This window comes from Lepisma saccharinum, chromosome 23 (genome assembly GCF_977018435.1).
Source record: "Lepisma saccharinum chromosome 23, izLepSacc3.1, whole genome shotgun sequence".
NCBI classification, from domain to species: domain Eukaryota; kingdom Metazoa; phylum Arthropoda; class Insecta; order Zygentoma; family Lepismatidae; genus Lepisma; species Lepisma saccharinum.
In genome coordinates this window covers 29906172-29928244 of record NC_139251.1, presented here as the reverse complement: position 1 = coordinate 29928244, position 22073 = coordinate 29906172, and the positions used below count along the sequence as shown (strand labels likewise).

Below are 22073 nucleotides of genomic sequence, written 5' to 3'. Positions count from 1 at the left end.
TATTCAAGTTAAGTTTGCGCGGTTTTAACCCTGGTTTATCTTCAGGATAAATTCTAGAAATATTGACCACTGTTCATGTAAAAACTTTGAGAAGTTAAAACACCAGTTTATCTTTGGATTTTAGTTTAGAAATATTGACTATTGTCCAATTAGAAACTTTGCATAATATTTAGGTTTCATTTTAGAAATGCTAACTATTGTCCAAGTAGGAACTTGCGAGGTTTGAACCTTGGTTTATCCTTAGGTTTAATTTGAATAATGTTGACCATTGGTCAAATAGCAACTTTGCGTGGTTTAAACTTGACTTTATCTTTGGTTTAGCGGGAAATATTTCAACTTGAATCCATTTTTGCAATACGATAAAAAGTTAGCCTGCACAAGTTTGTTTTAAAATATCAAAAGAATATGCCCCATTGCTTTTAAATACATATTTTACATTTTTGCTTCTTGACTTTCAGGTTGCTTTCGCCGAGCATATCGCCAGCGACGTCGCCAATGTCTAATTCTTCGTCGCCAACGCCCCCTGGACTTAACTACAATCACAAAATTACAGGGATACCCTGCGTAGCGGCGGCGTCGAGGTACACGGCGCCAGTCCACATAGACGTCGGTGGCACCATTTATACGTCATCTTTGGAAACGCTTACAAAGTAAGTAAAGTTTTCTTTTAAAATTTTTGTTCGTTCCATCAACTATGTTAAGAAACAGTGACGTAGAGAAAGCATAAATTAAATAAACCTCACCGTATATGAAAATACCGGCTGCTTAATTCAGAATTTTTCAAAATTGTGGCGCCCGGCATGGGGCTCGGAACTTTCGTCAAGTCTCTCATGTAATTGGACCCAGTAGTCACTGGCGTAGGAGGACTCTTTATTTTCGGTTGACTGAAATGTCCGATCTTTATGCGACCTGGATTTCTCCTTTCGTTTATTTTTACTTTACCTTCACTATTTATATTAATGTTATTAATTCAATTAATATTTATGTGGTCTTCTATGTAAAAATCAACTTCCGTGTGGTCAGTGGTCATTGAAAGAAGCTTGGGGTCATTTCGCTGTGACGCGTCGCCAGTGCATTGAATCCGATCGTATATGGTTACTGACTTTCTAGTCCGGAGCCCACTACTTCTTTTCCAGTAGTTCTCCAACTGATCTCAACAACATACTTAGAGCTTCCTTAGAAAATAAAACCGGGGACAGTTCGCACCAAAGGCTACGGCCGATGCCAGGGCAGCTGTTTTCGAACTCTCCTCTTCTTACTGAAAACCGCTGTGATATTCCAAAATCTAAAAATTTCATTGTCTCAGAATTCCTTTTAGAGCATTCATGTAAATCTTCGTTTGGTTTGCTTTCGCTGTTCTATAGATATTATCAATAGTTCAAAATGCTTACATAACCACGAAACTATGGAAAATATCTAGACAGTAGCGAAAGCAAACCACACGAAGATTCACATGACTGCTCTAGTAGAAATTCTAAGAATATGTATTTTCACAGATTTTGGAATATCACAGAGGTTTTTCGAAAGGATTGGAAAGGATGTTCTAAAACATCTGCCCTAGCGTTGTGTTGCATTCAATGCTCGAAGTGAAGGGGGTGTGATGGGATACCACCAGCTAGTAATATATTCGCAAAACATATCCCAGCGCCCAGCTGCTTAATTGCCAATCTTAAAGTACAGGAGCATCCCTAAGCTAACCTCAAGGCACGACCAAACAAACGCCAGGTAACAATTTCCGCTTCAGTCACTGGTTGCATCCATAGCTGTATTTCAATTTGTAATTAGTGAGGGATGAGCTTCTAAACACAGCTCATTCACACATACTAAGAGTGAGAGGAAGACATTTTTACACCGGCCTAGGGAGTGTGATACTATAAGTTCGACACCCATTTGTTTGTAAACTCTATATTCTGTTCTGTGCAGAGTCTTCATGCAGTCCCCCAATTTCGCACACAGAAACCCACATGTACGCAAGGACACAAAGATATCTCCAAGTGATACTTGTGTTACTGTCAAATTTTGTTTGGTACAGCCTCTCCCTCCATACCTTCTGGACATGTGTACCAGTGACCGCTTTGTGTGTCATTTCTATAACGCACAAAGGCGGAGCATTGTGAATCCTCATGTTAAAACTCACATCCTGTTCTTAGCGGAGTGTTTCTTTACAAATGAGTCCTTCAAATAAAGACAAGCACGCCCAAGGTTCCCCACTTGCATCTCTTCGACCAGCCTTCCGCAGCAAGAGAAATCCAGATTTTTTTTTGCTCCTTTTTCTTTCATTTCTTTGACCCATCACCCTGAAGAGAACCATGTGGATGAAGTTCTGTAACACAACACCGCGATATTTTTTCCTCTTCTTTTCTTTAACAAGAAACCAAAGGGATTTTTACCTGTACCACAACCGGCCACTTCCAAGCTACGTCCTCTTTCCATGCGAGTGTAGTGTTTCATCTCTTGCTAAGGATACAAAGTCCGTTTCTACCTCTTGCCCAGGGGCCTTCTTTGTGCTTGAATCACTACGCATTTGCAGCACAAAACAATGTAAAAGAGCAGGGTTTCCAGATACTCACGTATAATTTTCTTATGTGCGTGACGGTAATGCACAAGTACCGAAATTCCACTTTGCTCTTGTCATTTCGTGTCTAGTATTGGGCATAAGTGTAACGTCCGTTATATAGTTCATTTTGATAGTTGTCTGAATGCGTGATAATTAGAGCTCGGAAGTTGATCAAAAATTATATTTTTTTCTGAGCCTTGAAAATAATGCTAAACCTGGTAGTAGTTCGTTTCCCTTCAGTTAGAACCAGAAAACATTGTTTTTATTTTTGCATTTATCGGTCTTTTTCAGCTTTTAGGTCATTTTTCAGTATTTTTCCAGTTTTTATTTAATTTTTCTTTAATTTTGAGGTTTATTTTCCGCTTCCTCAGTTGTTTCGTGAATTTTAAATAAATTTGCGGACATAACTTACATATTTAAATTTCCTGATATAGTCTTCTTAGCAAGTTGGCCATTAATCGAAAATGCGGTCAATGGAAAATAGTATTTTATATAATCTTGAACTAAGGAAAACTACATTAGTACTTAATTGCTTTACCCCTTTGTTTCAGTAGTTTAAACCACCAAACAACAAATTTTATCGAATTATCAACTATTCTCTTGTAATTTATGCAAGACCCAAGCTTTGATTTTAAGAGCGAAAATTATTTTTTGGTCATATTTCTTATTTTTTGATCTTTTCTTTTTCGTTATTGTAAGGTCATTTTTTAACATTCTTTAGGTCATCAACTTCCGAGCCCAAGTGATAGTGCAGCTTTACCAGCACTTGATATCAATTGGGAGGGATGTTCTCGGTCTCGGATCAAGTTGAAAATGCTCGTTTCTTTCTTGTGTCTCGTAAATCGTAAGTGGAGAGATGCTTGGTCGACTTTGGTGATAGGTTTTTGATTGATTTATATGTTTTAGTTCACATTGCTCTACTCTCACCTTTGGCTAATTGCGAGGGTGGAGATGAGTTATTTTTTGTTTGATTTTTTTAAGTCCACTTTATGCACAGAAGGCTAATCGGAACTGGACCTACAGTCTACAGTGTGATACGTGCCTTCACCAAGCATCGAATCCGAGACCCCTTGATTACCCAGATAGCACAGACAGCTTGCTTCGCGAAGTAGCTAGCAGCAAGCTTGTCATGGCAAGCTATTAGCATCCAGCAATCTAGTTACCAGAATTGAAAGTTACAGCAAGCTTTTCATAAACTAGTTGTAAGCTTACAGAATGCAATGCTCGAAAGTCGAAGTAAGCCATAATGTGTCTACCAAACCAACTTTGAGTTAGCTTGAAGATGTAAGTTCGAAGTTTGAACTTACATCTTCAAAAAAGAGAGAAGAAGAAAGCTAACCTTATATATAATAGGCTATCTCTTTATTGGTAGTAGGCTCCTGTATAGTGCAGCTCCACTACAAAAGTTACGGTCCTTTCCGGAAGAAAGCATGAAACTTGGCATGCACGTAGCTGTCATGTATACGCTTCAACTTGGATGTGGGAACATGTCGAGAAATCATTGTTTCCCGCCAAATTGAACGAAATTCAAAATGGCGGCTAAAACTAGCGTAACTTTGCTGCAGACATAATCGGTTGACACTGCAAGGTAATATAGGAGTCCACAAATATGTTTTAGAGTACTAGGAGTCCATTTAAATTATCAGATTTGGTATACAATTATAAAATGGCTGCTAAAATCCAAGATGGCAGCCGAAAATTCCAGAATTTGCTGCTAAAGTACAACAAAATTTCCTAAAATGTATGTTTCTTTAACACTTGAGTGGCTCTGCCATCTAGTTTACGCTGCAGGAAATATAAGATTTGGTGTTTTATTCACATTGGAATTCATTCCACTGTATTTCAGTTTTATTTCATTTTGTCATTATAATTTATGTTTAATAAGTATCTCTATTATTATATTAAATGGGTGTCTATATTATTTTGTTTTTTAAAAAATGCACTTGGGATGAAAGATAATGTGATCTTGATGAAAGGACAATCACAAACACACATGAACAGGGCACAACACAAGCCTCGCACAAAGATTGAAACGCCAGAGCCTCGTTAGTCTGCAAGAATACAGTCGTGTAATAGAGGTTAGTGACGGGTGAAGGCTACTCATGTGGTTCAACATGAAGATGGTGGGGGTTACCTAAATTAACCTAGCTTTGGGAATACTTTACGCCAGTGGTTCCCAAAGGGAACCGCGAAATGTTCCAATATTTTCACTCCACATAAATTGACTATTGCAAGTGTTAGATAGTTCTTTCTACATTCTGACTTGTGGCGCCGCGGCAAAATCTTGAAACACTAAGGGCGCCGTGAAACGAAAAAGTTTGGGAACCCTTGCTTTACGTAAATTTTCTTCACTGGAGAGGTGACCCCCTCCACGAGTTCCCTTCTTGTATTTCGAGCACCAGTGTAAGTACAGCGTATCACCTCCATGGGCATCGGCAGGATATTCTCCAAAGAGTGTAAGCAAGGTATTTTTTTCCGGGAGGGGAGAACGAGGTACATAATGCCTCGTAATAGTGTTGTCCTCTAAAAAACATTGCTCCAGTTTGAAGTTATCATGTTCCTGCAACGCCCTCGCAATAATTCGCGTATATTACTATGACTGGAATGCAAATATATGTGTGAAATAACAAGTTTTCTCATGAAGATTTGACACATTGTATCAGTACGAATGCATAGTAGATCTCTTTTAGCGAACTCGCAAAACCAGTGACAAAAAAATGTCATAACGCGTAAAAACGGTTGGAACTACGAAAACAATTATAGAAACAAGATAACCTGCTTTAGAATGTTTTCCCTTATCTCCAGCGATTAATTTTCGCTCTTACGGACTTTTTCTATGTTAGACTCAGTAACATTCTGCACATCTCTGCAAAACAAATTGAACTATATAGGGCTGTATGGGACTCTATTGCCTAGCGATCTTGGAAAGGGGTAGTTGCTTATATCCAGACTTTTTCTACAGATTTCTACGCCAAGGGAAGGAACAGAATTTCATGCGCCCATGCTTGATGGACGCAAATGTTATAATTTTCCTTGTTTACTATTCTTCTTGTATTCGCGCTCAAACAGCAATCCCCAACCACGTAACAGAGACGACGCCAGAAAAAAGTAAGTGTTGAGGCAGAGGGGTGAGAAATATTTTCTGGGGAGGGCAGTTACATGTAATATACCCTATATATATACCATTCACTTAATTTCCAGGGGGACGACATTTCACTGGTGAAATTTCGAAAATTATTTCGCACGGGTGAACATTTTTCACGGTGTGTGGTATTCGTCCCCCCTTTCTAAGATTTTTTAACTTTATTTTCAAGGTGGACCATATTTCACTGGTGAAATTTGTTCCCACTTCCTAACCTGTTTCGGAATTTGTTTCTCAGGGTGGTCGTAGCTCATGGATGCAACAGTGATGGGATTCGATGCTCTTACCACGCTTCGCCCAATGAAAATGCGGCCCTGGCAGGCCATGGGCCTTGAAGGGCTGTTGCGTCATGGAGATTAGTTTAGTTTTTAAATCACTCGTTCCGAAAAAGGACCATAAAAAAGCAGAATTTGGCAAAAATAAATGCGATTTTCAAAATTAAACGATACAAAACCGTCCGCTGCATTTCCCACATTCATACGAGAATTTAAAACCAAAGAAAAAATTACATTAAAGAAACATTTCTCATATGTTCGGGCCTCCCCGATGGCGTAATCGTCTCTGTATAATCAAGGGGTCCCGAGTTCGATACCCAGTGGAGGCACATAGTGGTTCGGATCCCACTTAAAACTATAGATCCAGTTCCGATTAGTCTATCTGTGCATGAAGTTGAATTAAAACAAAAACTGGAAAAACATTTCGTTTGTCAATTTTAATTTATTTTACATTCATGCTAATTTTCGCTCTCCTGGCAACCCTGTCGGAGAACTGAAATTCTCTTCTTGGCTGGCGCACACATCTCCCATATAGCACACCGGTCCTGGCCGCGGGGCGGATTTCCTTATATAGAGCAGCGTTTGGTATTCCCCCGTGGGCGAAGGTTCTTCAGAGAACACTGGCCCTTTTGTAAGCATGAGGCTGCTTGTGATAATTCCAAGCAACTTCGTTGCAGGTTTTGCACCGAAGATACTCCGCGCAAAAGAAGAATAAAAAAACAACATAATTTTATTTTTCCTCGTCCATGTACGGACGTACTTCTGTTCCATACTTCTATCTTTGTTACGGCATAGCATGATCCTTTGCCATGTTTTCCGGTCGCTGGAGCAAGATAAAAGAACCCTCGCGCTTTGCACGTTATCATAATATACAGAGTGCTCCAAAGATATTGTATCCTGGTTTAGAAACACAAAGCAATTTCAACTCTTTATTACTTATTTAACACAGGATTTCAACCACAGCATTAGCCATTTTACATTGAAATGTATTAACAACAGAAAATAACAACATACACGACAATTACATGTACAATATACAGAGTGTTCCTAAGTATTTGCACCCTTGTTTGAAAATACGAAGAAACTTAAACTCTTTATGAAAAATATACAGAGCGTTCCAAAGTAATTGTGACCTGGTTTAGAAACACGGAACAATTTTTCAACTTCATGTTTGGGGGGAATATCCAGTGTTCCTAAATGCACCCTGGTTTGGAAACACGGAGCAATTTAAACCATTCATTGCAATCTGTCCCCAACGCCGCTCATAATGGTAGAGAAGGGGAGAAATCGAGTGTACGGAGCGAAGCATTGTGCACTACTGCAAACGATTGGTAACTGCAGTCCCTTTCCCCTCCACGTGTTCATTGGCCGAGCCATCTCGAGTCACTACTTGCGCGGAGGACTTGCTTCCGTCCGCTTGCTCCACAGACTTCTGGGACAAGAGTATAGAGGAAATATTCAGGGTGTTCCAAAGTATTTTTGCCCCGGTTTAGAAACACGGACTGTCCTGGCAAAAATATAAAGATAAATAATTTATTATTTATTGAATAACAAAACATTATGTTAGATCCAGCCAGCGTTGGCATGTTTAAAACACTTTGTTTCAAACGTTTAAAACACACGGCTTTGTTTTTTTTACAAATGTTTTAAACGTTTAAAACAATGTGTTTTAAACATGTTTTTTTTTACAAGTGTTTAAAACACATTTTGGTGGTAGATATTTTATAGTCTGTGATAATTTTTTTGTTGGGCAACCCTGTTTTTCTTTGAATCTGTGTCAATTAATCCGTGCTTTACAGGTCTCACTTATCGCACAACACTTGAGCAATCTTATGTTCTGACGTCACGGGAGAAAGCTTTTTAATTTTAGGCTAAATGCCTATGTTGTTAGGTTAGGCAGGCTAGCTATGTATGCACAAGGTAGCAAAATTGTTGTGCTACAAGAAGGACCCGTGCTTTACTGTAGAAATCGAAACTTCTCAGTTCCTTGTTGTTTCGTATCGTCCTGTAAGTTTGAGACTGGTGGAAGCTGGAAATGGAAACTAATATCTGAATGCACAATGCGTGATTTTGATCATGACGTGAATTTTTTTTCTTTTGCGATACGATTCATTGGTTTGTATAACTGAATCAAGCGCAGATGGTTACTTTTGGTAACATAATTTTGTGCTTTGAAAGATAAATTGATCTGGAGAATCTATTATGACACTGCAGGTTGTTTTCTGCTATATAAACTGATCAGGCAGCAGGAAATATTTCACCCTGATTTTTCCAGGACGAGGATATTAATTCTATAATATTTAGTTTCTTGAAATTTAGATGAATATAAATCCTAACCTACTTCAGTAGTGGCGGAAAAAAGGGGGTTTATTACCCACAACTTTTGTCCCTGCAGTAGAGGTGTGCGGGATCCTGAAAAGTCGGACCCCGGATCGGGAAAGAAAATTTCCGTCCCGATCCCGACTTCCAGAAATGATTTCCCGACTTTTTGGGGTCCCAAGCAGTCTGTAAATTCCGAATGGTCATTTTAAAACGTCGTCAATTCTAGACGTTCTCTGCATTGTAAATGTCTGGAACATATCGGAAATTGTTAGATTTTGTACCAGAAGTGCAAAAACAAGCACTTAAGATGGAAATTACGTGTAGAATTCGAGATTTCAAGAGCTTTGGGAAATTTCGAACACATCCCGTCCCGAAAATTTTCCGACTATTTCGGAAAATTGAGAATTTTCCCCGTCCCGAATGTCGGGATTTAAAGAATTTCCCGTCCCGACCCAAAAAATTCTGTCCCGCACACCCCTACCCTGCAGTATGGTAAACCTTATCTCCAAAGGGAAATAGACTGTCCTTGTCGCCACTGTACTCATACAAATGAGTATTTTTAACGACTTTAATTATAATTTACTGGGAAAAGGTTGACTTTGTTTTGTTTAAAACATGTTTTTTAAAACTATGTTTAAAACAAAAAAACATCTTTAAACAAAAAAAAACAATTTGTTTTGTTCTTTTTTTTAAAAAAACAACAAATTTTGCCAACCCTTGATCCAGCTGACGAAAAGCAAAGTTCCTAATTAATATTTTAAGCATATTTTTATAAATAGTAGTTTGTGTAAATATTCTGCGCTACTGTCATTCAAACCCGTATGATCCCAACCTAATCGTCGTCTTCTAAGTTCGGCAGAAATAAATAAACGTAGATTATGCAACAAACGCTAAATAAATATATATTTATCAGTACTTGGTAAGTCTTTCGGGGGAGGGAGGTCCGGAATCCCCTGAGCCCCCTAAATACGTCCTTTTTTACATGCACAAGTGAATCCAGGGGCGAAACAATTTTTTTTTCGGGAGGGGTCTAACCTTCGATAACGTTTGTTGGAATAGTCATAACTACTGAACTGTGACTATGTATACGACTGCACTCGTAAAAAACTATTTTCGACAGAATGTTACCGAACGCATAGTAAAGAATTTACGATTTATGCGAAGTTCTTCAGAAAATATGGTAAAATTCGCGCAAAACGCAAAAAAAGGGGAAAAAATCACGTAAACAGCTTAATTTCTTCACTAGAATGTTAAGGAAGATGATGTAGGCTGTAGCACACACTCACACACATGTGTATTTGCGTACGTGTATGTACGTAGGCACATGCGTGGTTTGTTTTTCCAGTCTGGTCACTATTCAAATGTATATCTGGTAGCACTTAGAATATACGGTACAGTCACGGACACTTTTGGGTTGAGTGAGAATTCTCCCCTCCTTTGGCACTTGAGGAAGGGGCTATTGCAATTTATATAATACCCCGATGCTTGGAGAATAGTTACCGGATTTTTCCTGAGCTGGAAATTCTTCAAGTACCTCATAAAGCGTTTAAAATTTATTTGGGTAGGTAAAAGAGACAAGTTTTCGGTGTTTCGGAATTACGAAATAACACGAATTATGCTATTTTTCAGAATAACACCGAACTTTACACTTTAACACGAAAAACGCCACGAAATATGCAATATAAACTGGGAATAACATTTCTTCTGTTCAAACAAAACTACCTGAAGCTCTATTAGATCTGTCATTTGTAGTTTAGCTGGTAATAGTTTGATTCAAAAGAGATTGTCACGCTTCATTTATTGCAGTTTGGCACAGACATGACTGACAGTGTTTAACCTCGTCCTGAAATAGAATCGCTTGGAGGGTGGGGATCTTTCCAGAAGGGAAATTTCGTAAGAACGGGAAAATTTTCAGGGAGAAGCACATGTTGTGTTTCGAAGAGGGGGAAGGCGTGTATGTGTGTGTGTAAAAAAACTGTGTCTTGAGGTTGCAGAGGGATTTTTTGGCACTGTTAGGGAAATGTGATGTGTATGATTGTGTTCAAAGATTTGGATGTTATTATTCAATAAACACTTCATATTTACTGCCTGATGAGACGAAAAATTTTTCCAAATTGAAGAAATTTTGTTATTTTTCACAAAGGTAAGCCACAATGTTTTTGGCATTAAAACTAAAGCTTGGCTCAATTTTCCAGAACTAAAGCAATGTGAAAATCTTAAGCATAGAAGGAACAGTAAGAACGCATGTAAAAATAACATAAATTTAAAATTAAGAACACCGAATTTTGCCCTAAACCGCGAAAAATAACACCGAATTGCAGTAAAAAATACAATAAAATCGAAATTTAAAGAAAAATACAACGAAAACATCACGTCCCTACCTATATATCTACACGAAGAGTACAAAAGTTGGAATCACTGCCATCCTCCAGGGTTGCTAGGGAATTTCGTTGCGAAATAGTCGATACAAGTCCATTCCTCCATCTTCCCTCTAGCTGTTCGGAAATAGACTGCTGGAGGCCACGAAAGAAGGTTTGTTGGCACAAAGTAGTTTCTGACGTATGAGAAAAGTCATCCTGCGAGTACGACTGCGGGTACTCGCGAGTAAGTGCGAGTACTCGCCATACTTCCAGAAGTTGCAATTACCAAACTCTGTGTTGTGCTGCGGCACCAGGATGCCTCGGTTCGAATGCTGTTAATCGTGATGCGATTGCTGTAGAAACTAGGGTAGATGTTCATCTACGGCAGTGTTGCCAAATGAAGGGAAATTCGATCAAACATATCAAAATTGCAGAGGAATTTAAAGACAGATTATTGCTGGGTTCGTGTCCTTAGAGATGAGGCTCTTTGTGTGTTTTCGATATTATTCCAGTAAAGTATATAAGACTCCCATACTATTTTTTGCTGCTAGTTATTTCCACCCCTTTGAATGTAAGCCTATGTGCCTATTTATATTCCTATTGTTTACTTTACGTCGCTTTCTACCTCTTCGGTTAATAGCGACGATGAGGATGAATGGTGAATTTATGAAATTAATGATGGGACAAATACAATTGCGCATTCATGCCTGACCAAGAGTCGAATCCGAGGCATTTTGACCGGTAGAGCGAAGACTTGTTAAAAGCATCATGTCATTCATTTGTTATTTTTTATATACGTATACGATCGTGGAACAATCAAAAACTACTACTTACATGGTTTCTTTAGAAGAAGGAAAAAATCTGGCGAAAAGGGGAAATTTTGCTCCCAGATTGTGGCAACACTGTTTTGGTGGGTAAGGTCTTTTTCAGGGCCAAAATGACGGTAAATTGGACTTGTGTGAAACATTTAGAGAAGAAAAATGCCGTGCGATGTGAGAAGGGTGCTGAGCGCGTGGATAAAACAGTGCCCGTAATATTTGAAAATATTTTTTTTCGCAACTCCTCTAAAAAATTTCACAATAATCCAATTTGTGGACATTTTGACCCTAAATTTACCTTTGATAAATTCCCTGGGCGATGTTTTCTTCTTGTTGCTATCACGAGAAGGTTCATTGTGAATATTAACAACACAGAAATATCAATTTGCCCACGAAAAGCATTATCAAGAAGAGAATGTATGTTTGTCCTAATGACCTCAATCCGCTGTGAAATTTTGTGTATTGACACCCTGTACATTTCGAAACTCGAGACGAGACCCTGACTTGCCGAACGAGAACGATGCTCGTCTCGATATGATCTCCACATCAAACCCTTCCCTCTCCTAGCTACGTCGTTGGGTATGTTCCCCTAGTATGTTGAATAGCCAGAATATATATGGAGATACGTTTTCCCACACGAATAGGTACAAAGGTCGACTTCTGGAATATAGAAGGCAGACCTTAAAGGTTCTCAAATTTACATACATTGTCATTTGTTCTTCGCGGGGGTCCGTTCCGCCTTCAATTAATTCCTAGTCCTCTTTCCCATGCTTTGATAACTTCGACCTAGCGGTTATGGTCCGCTTGGGAAATATATAATTCAAGGGGCTCTCGGAATCTGTCCCCCCGTGGGATACACCTCCAGGACAGTCCATATATATAAGTTCCGTGTGCCTGGATACTCTCCCACACACCTAACCCAGGTCACACAGCGGTGCTCCCCCCTGGAACCAACCTTCGGGACATAGGCGGGATGATGAGAATGGTACCTCAGTGCCCTGTGATCTTCTTCGTATCCCTAGGGAGGCCTTGTCGTGGGAAAAAAAGGATTTGGCCTAAGAAAAGCGCCCCCTGGCCATCTCGACACTAATGGCATCGTGTTTTGCCGTCAGATAGGTGGAACAAAAGAATAACGCTGCTTGTTCTTTTTTAGCACTGGCGCGGCTCCAGTGTTCTTGTCTTTTCAGGGACATGTTTGAGCATATCCAGGGAAGGAAAGTACATGTATGCCTTTTTTAAGGGGAAGGGAACGTAAGGTTTTATTTCCTCGATTGTCTTTCTAAGAATTCCTTGTCAGAACGTCATTATACTACAAGGAAATGAGTTTCATTTTCATTGATTGTTACCTAGAAGGAATTCGCACAAACTGATTACGACACCAATGGACATTTAGTAAGAACAAAAATGATTTTCTCATAACTTCCAGAAGAAAAATTGTCACTCTTTCTCAGAATATTTCCAACACGAAGTATCAACTATTTTCCTGGTTTAAAACATTTTCCAATTCAGGGGTCCCGGGTTCGAATCCTGACCTGGTCATGGATGTTTGTGAGTGTCCATTCACCAATTTCATCATACCATCACTCATCTTCGCAAATTAGCCAAAAGTGGCACAAGAAGCGAAGTATAAAAAAGCAATTCAATCAATCAATCAATCAATCATTTTCCAAATATTAGCGCGTGCGCAAATTTCTTAAGACCGATATGTTTCTTTGGCGTACGGGCAATTTACTACCAAAAATCAAGCAAAAATCTTTCATAAATACCACGCGTCAAAACAAAAGTTTTCAGTGAGGTGCGATCTTGATGTGACAGATGAATTGTTGTTGTTGTTGTTTTGTCCAATTTATGCACAGAAAGGCTAATCGGGACTGGACCTACAGATTAAAGTGGAATCCGAACTACTATGTACCTCTACCGGGTATCGAGCCCGGAATTCCTTGATGACAAGGCGAGATGTGACAGATGAATTTGCAACAAAGTGCTTTCAAAACTAGCAAACGGGGAAAAAAGAAGGGGGGGGTCGAGTTATTTGTCTAAAAATCTTAAACCCGTTTCCGTATGCTTGTTTTATTCAGGAGTATTATCAGGAGATTGAAAACAAAGGCTGTTTGCAACTGTTCTCTAACGGGTAATACCAGCACTCTATGAGAACTTATCTAAAAAAAGGGACGGTAGAAAAAATAAGACTGAATTAATTCGCGTAAAATAAAATAACAAGGGACAAAAATTACCGTACACTCTAGTTTAGCCAACTGTTGAACGTAAAAGGCTGAGAAAACAGGAAACCGAAAAATGGAAAAACAATAGTAGAAGACATTATACTCAAGTAGTTGCTCCTATACAAAACAAGAAAAATAAGAATGAGAAATAACAAACTTGTGTAACAACATCAGCGAATAAAGAAAAAGAAGGCACTGTTGCACTGCGACATAAACATTCGCATCAGAAAAAGTAATAATAATAATAATGATGATGAAAGTAGAAGAAAGTAACAAGAAATTTGCACACGCTGCAGAACCGACACACGCCCTGCAAAATAAACGGGAACGGAACAACTAGTAAGATTGGAAACCTTAGCACAAAATTCTCATCATTGTTCTCAAAACTTTGTTTAAGTTTATTTTTTGTTTTCTTATGAAGATAACATGTAAAACCATACTGTACATGTTCTAACATGCCATGAAGGTTTAAGGTGGTTGTGTATGTAGGGCCCCACCAGGCCCCACACATTCACAATCTCAGGGTTGCCGACAGGTATCCGTTTAGTAGAAACTGGGTGAACCCCAGTGCCGCTCCATGCTGGAAAAAATTCCGAACCTGAACCTGGCGCGTGGTCGGTCAGCGAATCGAGTCCCATCGCCGCTGTTTTCTGACTTTCGAGGTCTGAATCTGCTACTTCTTTTCAAGCAGCTATCCAATTGTCCTCGCGATGCTGGGTCAACACCAAGTTTTTTTTAGCTCCCACCGGGAATCGAATCCGGGACTGTTCGAACTAAAGGCGAGAGCGCTATTTGGCTACGCGGGAGTACTTTACTTTTGTTACTACTACTATTACTATTAGTACTACTACTAATAATAATAATTATAATGTACTTATATCTAGGGATGGCCAAATCGGGATAATTTTCTATCCGGATTTCCCATATCCGGTATTAATATTGGATATTCTGATATCCGAATATAGGATTATCCGGATATTCGGATATCCGTTGTTCAGATTTTGTGGCCATCCCTACTTATATATCCTTTCAAAAAAATTAATTTCCTAGCAAATACATTAATTTTTTTGCTCATATATGAAGTGGCGTCAACTTATATGAGCCCGTGGGGTCTGAGCACACACAATAATTTGTCGTATTATTAGTATTATTAATTTCTTGCCGTGATTCCTGGCGGAGTTCATATTGAAATCAGTAAAAAAAAAGTAAGATTACATTGTTTGTGTGCATTAATATGATACATCGAAGGCAGGATTGATGAGATCGTTTGGCGAACTTAAAAAGTATTTGAGCAAACCCAATGAACCCCCTCCCCGTACCTAAAGGAAAAAGGAACAATTCGTACTCTTCATGCAACTCTCCTGAGCTGATGGATTGAAGTATGACACGAAAGCCTACGCACTAATAGAATGAGAAGACATGGTTAGCAATCTCAAAAAGAAAGAAATCTCCCGTCACACGGCAAGAATGCAAAGACTTCGACCAAAGCGTGTGAAACAAGGCAGTGCCCATAGGTGATTTTTTTTTTTGCCCACGGTGTCTCTTCCACTGATTGGAGGCGCCTTGGGTGGGCATGCGTAGCAAGTTTTCCCAGTAGCACCTCGACAGGATTATGACGTCATCCGTAACCACCCACTACGTCGAAAGGCGCGTGGTTGGGCCCTGCCTCGTTAGGGTTCGGTGAAGCTGAACTCAAAAAAGAAATGTCTTTTTTTCGTTGAGTTGTTTGTCTGGTGTGACTTTCTCCCAGTTCTGGAGAATGGTAGAGTCGAATTAATTTCGGAACATCTCCAGCGGACTACGCGAGTCTGTCTAGTGAGCCTAGTGGGCGTGTAGAGCCTGAGCAGCGAGCTTAGCGATAGATTCTGGGTTGAGATGACGTCAGCGGCTCGTTTCGTTGATTGGCTGCTTCGAGAGTTATGACTCGTTCTGAAGCTTCAAATGCATAACAGCCAAATATGTTATGGAATAATCTCCCTCTAACTGAACTGGGGTGACGTCATGTGGTGAGCGAGGTGGGGACTACCTAACTGAAATAATCTTGGACCGCCTGTCCACATGAATAAGTCTTCATGAGAGGTTTTCAAATAATAGTAATGAATGAGCAGTTTAACAATCGTTTATAGTTGAAATAGATCCGTACACACACACACACACAGAGAGAGAGAGAGAGAGAAACGGACAAAAGAGGAAATGGACAACACAGAAGAATAAAATGGTTAAAAATGGAATGAGAAAAAATAAACTGGTGAGAAGGAAGAGGCGATGAGAAAAAGTACAGTAGGCTCGCCGCCGAAGTTCCAGGGATCGAATCCCGGCCTGGGAATGGGTGTTCTCTTCAATCAATTTCATCTGATCATTACACATCCTCATCGTCGCGATTAGCCAATAGTGAAAGAAAATCGACGTCAAATAAAAATTATAAAGGAAAAGCAAAAAAAAATGGAAGACAAAGTAGAAAAAAGAAAAGAAAGAAACAACGAAAGAGCAAGAAGAAAGGGGAGACAGAAAAATAGAAAGACAAAAGAGAGAAAATGAATTGGCAGGAAAAGAGCGAAAGAGAGAGACAAGAGGAAAATTCAGAAAGAGAGAGAGAGAAAGAAATGGGAGGAGGAGGAAATTGAAAAGAAAGGAAAGAAAAGGAAAATACAGAGCGAGATAGTGAAATGAAAACATAGAGAGGAGAAAATGGGAAATAGGAGAAACTATTATAAAACGAGGAGAATGCAGTAGAGAGGGGAAGTGATAGGGACAGAAATAGGAAGAAACAATTAGTAATCTACACAGTTCGTATGCATACATACATGATGGAAAAATTTGCATTTTTCAAATATTTTTATGCACTAACGTGAAATATTAATTTATTTGAGTTAGCTAAAGTAAGTAACTTGACTGTAAAATTAATAATTTCATTTCGATGGACTTTTTGAGCCCAAAATAACACATTATCACCTGTATCGTTAATATAATGATGTTTAATAAATTCCTCTATATTCCATATTATTTTTAAATTTTGCCGTTTCCCCCTTCTAACAATAATGTCTCCGAATCCAATTAGGAAGCGAGCACACCGACCAAAATCAATTATTTGTAGCAGATGGCCAGTGACATCACTACTTGATATTTATTCGTCCATTTTATTTTATGTTCTCTTAATTGCCAATGGCTTATCTTATGAGCGCCATTACGGTTTTGAGAAGTCAGCAAATTCCACTCAAAGAAGATTCAGCCTCAGGTCCTGTGGTCAATTGTCTCCGATCTTCAGCTTTCCAATTTCGTGTCAATAGCCTCCGAGAATTGTCCTTTTGTACGAAAATTCCTATTTTCAGCCTGTTCTGCCGGTCACTCGACAGTGTTGCAAACTGTCAGCTTTTCGGATTTAATCTAGTCACCCTCGCAATGGTCGATTTTTCGAATTCGGTAAATTACATGCCTTGATATGTTCCTACATCATTCAGGAGAATTTATATGTCGATTATCTAAATGTATTAAGTGATGCTGGAACCAAAACTCTTTCTTTCTCTGTTTTGCTTCTGTATTTTTCTTCTTCTTCCTTCCCCTATCTCTCTCTCTCTCTCTCTCTCTCTCTCACTCTCTCTCTCCGTTGCTTATTTATGTCTCTTCTTCTTTCTTCCCTATCTGCCTCTCTATTTTTCCTCTTGTCACTTATTTTCCTCTTCTTTCTTTCTGTCTTTCTCTTGCCTCTTTATATCTCTCTCCCCATCTATTCTGTCTCTGTCTTTTCACTCCATTTCTACATTTCTATTTCTAGCTCTTTATGTGTTTGGCTCTGAATTACCAATTCTTCTTTCTTCCTTCCCTTTTCTCCTACTCTCTCGCTCTCTCTCTACCTCTTCTCTTTATCTTCTCTTATCGTTCCAAGTCTCTCTCTGTCCCTTACTTCTTCATTTCTCTTTCCACATCTTTTCCTATTTTCATTTTCTTTTTCTTCTCTTTCTCTTTTCTCTCTCTCTCTCTCCCTTTTCCTCTCTCCCACTTCTCAATCACTCTTCCCACGTGTCACTTTCTTCTCCATGTCTCCTCTATTCTTTCCATTTTGCTTGTTTATTTATCCCAACTTTCTGCCATGAATTTAAGGAAGATTTCGAACTTTTGGTACTTGATTTAAGGAAGATATAAATAGCAACAAATTTTGTGCATTTCTAGCGGCAGAGCGTCGCTCCAGTAAATGTTTGTTTCAGTATGGTGTGAATAATATAAACAAAATAATTAATTTACATGTTTGTGTACTACACAGGTCACAATGCACATTAAAAAAATATAAATTTTCATGTTTCTTAGTCCTAACCTACATGCATTTGTCCACTGATGCTCAGTGGCGGATCCAGAAGTTACAGTTATGAGAGGCGAATTTCAGTCGGGTACCTCCCCCTCACCAGCGTCCAAGGCTGGAATGGATGGCTAATATTGTGTGAAAAGAAAAGAAGTGTGAGTTAAAAATAGATTAGGTCTACACTGATTTATTGAACATGCGTATTTTTCTGGAGCGTAAATATTTACTTCTTGAACTTGTTTGGATGGGCAATCAGCGGGAGATAGCTATTCTCTCAAGTGGTCTCGGGTTCGATCCCATTTTGAGGCAAATCCACCGTTGTTAGGATCCAAATTTAAACTGTAGGTCCACTTGCGATTGACCCATCTGAGGATAAAGATGATTTAAATTAAATTTTGAAAAATATTCTCGACATTAAAGGTGGTGATAAAATAACATTTGAGCCTTCAAAAACATTAGGCATAATTTTATATCCAAAAACCTGGCAGTTGATTGTCCCTATCGCCCTCCCCGTGGATCCCCGCTTGCTGATGCTGCAGAACGAACTTTTTTTTACTTCTTGTGCAAATTTCAATAGAATTTCGCGATCGTGTTTGTTAATGAAATATATGGGAGAAATGGAATGTCAATACGGGAGCCGTGCTCTAATACGGGAGTTCCCGGGAAATACGGGAGAATTGATTCACCCTATTTACACCTCTATGTGTGTGTGTGTGTGCGTTTGTGTAGTTCTCACTTCTCCCTTTCCTTTCTCTCTCTGTAACTCGAACCCTCCTTTTTCTTCCTACCATTCTATATTTATTCATGAAGCAAAAGATATTGATACTTTCCAATTCTTCCTTGGCAACACTGTGGTGAGAATTTACTGTCCACCCCTTTGAAGAGAAACAACAAACCCTGAGAGAATTAACCCCCGGCTTTAAAGTCCCCTGAGTGACCGCTGAGGCCCTAATCACCTTGGCATTTTCTCGGCTGGGTTGAAGTCCTGGCAGGTGGGCTCCGGGGGCGGCAGGTGCAGCTCCACCATCACACCTGGTCATACGGCGTTTCTCTAAGTCTCCTTTCTCTTTGTTTACCGGTGTAATTGTATTTAGTCAGAGCTATTTGCGAACTGTGTATCCTATTTGCCAATTCTTACACAGTTATATAAGGAACACTCTTGCACGGTGAACATGGCATGTTCGCCCTGCATGGAGGGTCAAGAGGAGTACTCGACCCCTCCCCCTTCATGGAAAAGAGGAGAAATTGCCTGCTTATTCTTACACTCTGTTTCTTCTATCTTCTAGCTTAACTTCATATTTGCTATTGTATCTGTTAATGCTTATTATTAGGGCTTGGAAGTTGAGGAAATATCCTTTTTTTCCCTATTGTCCGAAGACGAGGCCCAACATAATATATGTTCATTTTGGGTCATTGTAGGCCAGAAAAAGGTGGGTTTTATTTGTCCTTTTTTGCCTTTTTCGGCGTTTTTTTGGCTCATTGGTTCTTTTTTAGCCTTTTTTAGGTCTTAACGGCTTTTTTTGCAACTTCCCCTTCTTTCGACTACGTTTTTACTGCCCATTCTCAATTGGAATCATCATCAGTTCATCACCTCTTAAACATCCTTTCTGTAGTAAAGAAATAAATATATTTGAACCATCCCTGAAACGAGATAAAATCATTTTTGGACGACTGAAGCAGGTTCGGTACAAGGTCCTTTAACCGTAACTTGTCTGGAAGGTCGCGCTGTAAGCGGCAACTTTCTCTTGTTTTGAAGCTTTCAGTTTTTTCGCACTGTGTGCTCCATACCACCAGATTTTTTTATTTTTTTTATTCATTAAATATGTAATTAAAACTGAGGTTTTTTTAATTAATTTGGATCACATTTATAAGTCTTTTTTTCGTTTTTAGGTCCTTTTTTTTTAAATTTTTAGGTCTTCAACTTCCGAGCCCTAGTTATTATTTTCTCTTCTTGATCATTCCTTTTCTATATTTTTCTTTCCTGTTTACTCATTTTGATTTCTCTCTCTCTCTCTCTCTCTCTCTCTCTCTCTTCATTATTCCTCCTCTTTTTCCTTTGTAATTGCATTTTCATATTCTTTATTTGCTTTCTCTTTCTTTATTTCTTATTTTCTTTCCCTCCTCTGTTCCTTTCTATCTCTCTCGCTTGTTTATTTATCTTCTCTTCCCTTTCCCTTTCCATTCATCTACCTCTCACTACCCTCTGTCTCATTTCCTTAATCAGCTTTCTCTCCCTCTTCATTGCTTTTGTTATTTTCCCTTCCTATTCTCTTCCCTGCTTCTCCCACTTCTCCATTTCTCTTCTCTTCCCTTTCTGTCTCTTTCTCTGTATCTTATTCTCTTATTCCTCTTGCAACCTCTCAAGAACATTCTGATATGTGTAAGTTCTTGTTCAGCAAGAGTTCAGCAAAAAGATTACAAGGATGAAAATAATTTACAAAGGAATTCATTTCCTAGGCAGACACACGCTTTAACCTTAAGAGTGGCCTGGAGGTTGGCATCAAAAGAGTTTTCCTGCCCCGGCGCGATACAGAGACACCTAGCGATATATCAGGGAACTAGGAATTCTTCTCGGTTGTGTCCTAAGCCAGAGCACAGGCCGAACTAGACCTCCCCGTCAGCCTGAGGCAATTTTCGAACAGAGACATCTAGTGGCCAAGTGGCGAACTATGATGGATGAAATTCGGCTGAAGCGGTCGTATCTTTCGCGGTCGATAATACATGACATTTTTAAACAACCATTTTCGGCTGTGCAAGTGACTTTTGAAAGAAAAGCCCTCCCTAGCTTAGTCATAAATGGATTGAGCATTATGTTAGTATGCATCATAATGGCCATTTTCGTTGGTGCTACCCACAAATCGTAAAACGTTATATTCAACAAAATGCAAAAAAGCCCATGTTAAATTTAAGCGCTTTCCCTGGCGACCTTCGCCAAACTCCAACGCCCTCTTAACATTATAGGACCGAGATGTGCAGTTTCCTTCAAATTACTCCAAGAACATGTTAATTACTGCTCAAAGCACATGAATGGGAAGAAGAAAGGTTGAAGAAAAACTCTACAAGATGAAAAATCCCACAACAAGTGTTTTAACTTGGGAAAACTTACAGTTGACTGTAAACATAAAGTTAAACTATGATTAACAATAGACTTAAAAATCCGGTTAGAACTGCAAGTTGAGGATAACTTCATGAACTAGAACTGGACAACTTCCTTTTCTCCAACACTCGCACCGCGCACAATTTGACAGACTAAAAATAACTATACCTTATTACATTAAAAGGGAAAAATACATTTATTTTCTGTTTAAGTTCATTTGTTAATCATGAAATTGTCATTGTGAGACACAGTAGGGAAAATTATATACATATATATATGTACATATGCACACCCCAAGGGTATTGTAATTATGGACGAACATATACGTTAATGTTATCATAAGGATGAGCATTTTTAAAAATGAAACGGTCCAAACAGTTTATAGTTGTTTTTGGTTCCGTTCTAGCACTATTTGGTTTACATTTCTCTCGTTTTTTGTTTTGTTTGTATTTATGCTTATTGCGCTGTTAAAAAATAATACAGTTTCGGAAAATATTACGTTTCCATTTATTTTCCAGGTGCATCAGATTAATTTTTATAGGCAAAATAAACTTCCCTGTTAAGTTCCCTCGGGCGATATCGCCATTGTAACAACACAAGGCAGTCCATATAATGTATCATCAGCGTACGCAAATTGGATTCTTCATTTATACCGACGGTCATTTTTCGTCAAGTCCGACGCTACGGTCAACAACGGACTTTTACCTCGTAATTAATTACTAATTTAATTAAAACAGTTGACATTCGCGGGAAAATAGACGGGAGGGGGGGGGCTGTGATTGACATGGTGCTCATCCTGTGGTAGATGACATTTCAACGCATGGATGAGTGGATGAATTTTAATTTAATGCACAAGCTGAGGCGTGATTTGGGGGCGTTATGTTATTAATTTTAATGCTCTTTTTTGTTTTTTGTTTTTTAGAAAGACGATAAATTGTATAAACGCTTAAGCTGCAGCGATTCCTCACAAACTAATAGGCGACATC

General features: G+C 39.0%; 1 protein-coding gene across 1 annotated transcript in view; it reads left to right on the top strand.

Annotated features, from left to right (window-relative positions):
* Nucleotides 1–22073, top strand: part of twz (BTB/POZ domain-containing protein twz) — a 132282-nt gene that overhangs the window by 94988 nt on the left and 15221 nt on the right. The window contains exon 3 of the mRNA XM_083144311.1: nt 459–650. Coding sequence (XP_083000437.1) covers nt 459–650 — 192 coding nt within the window. The remainder of the gene's footprint in view (nt 1–458; nt 651–22073) is intronic.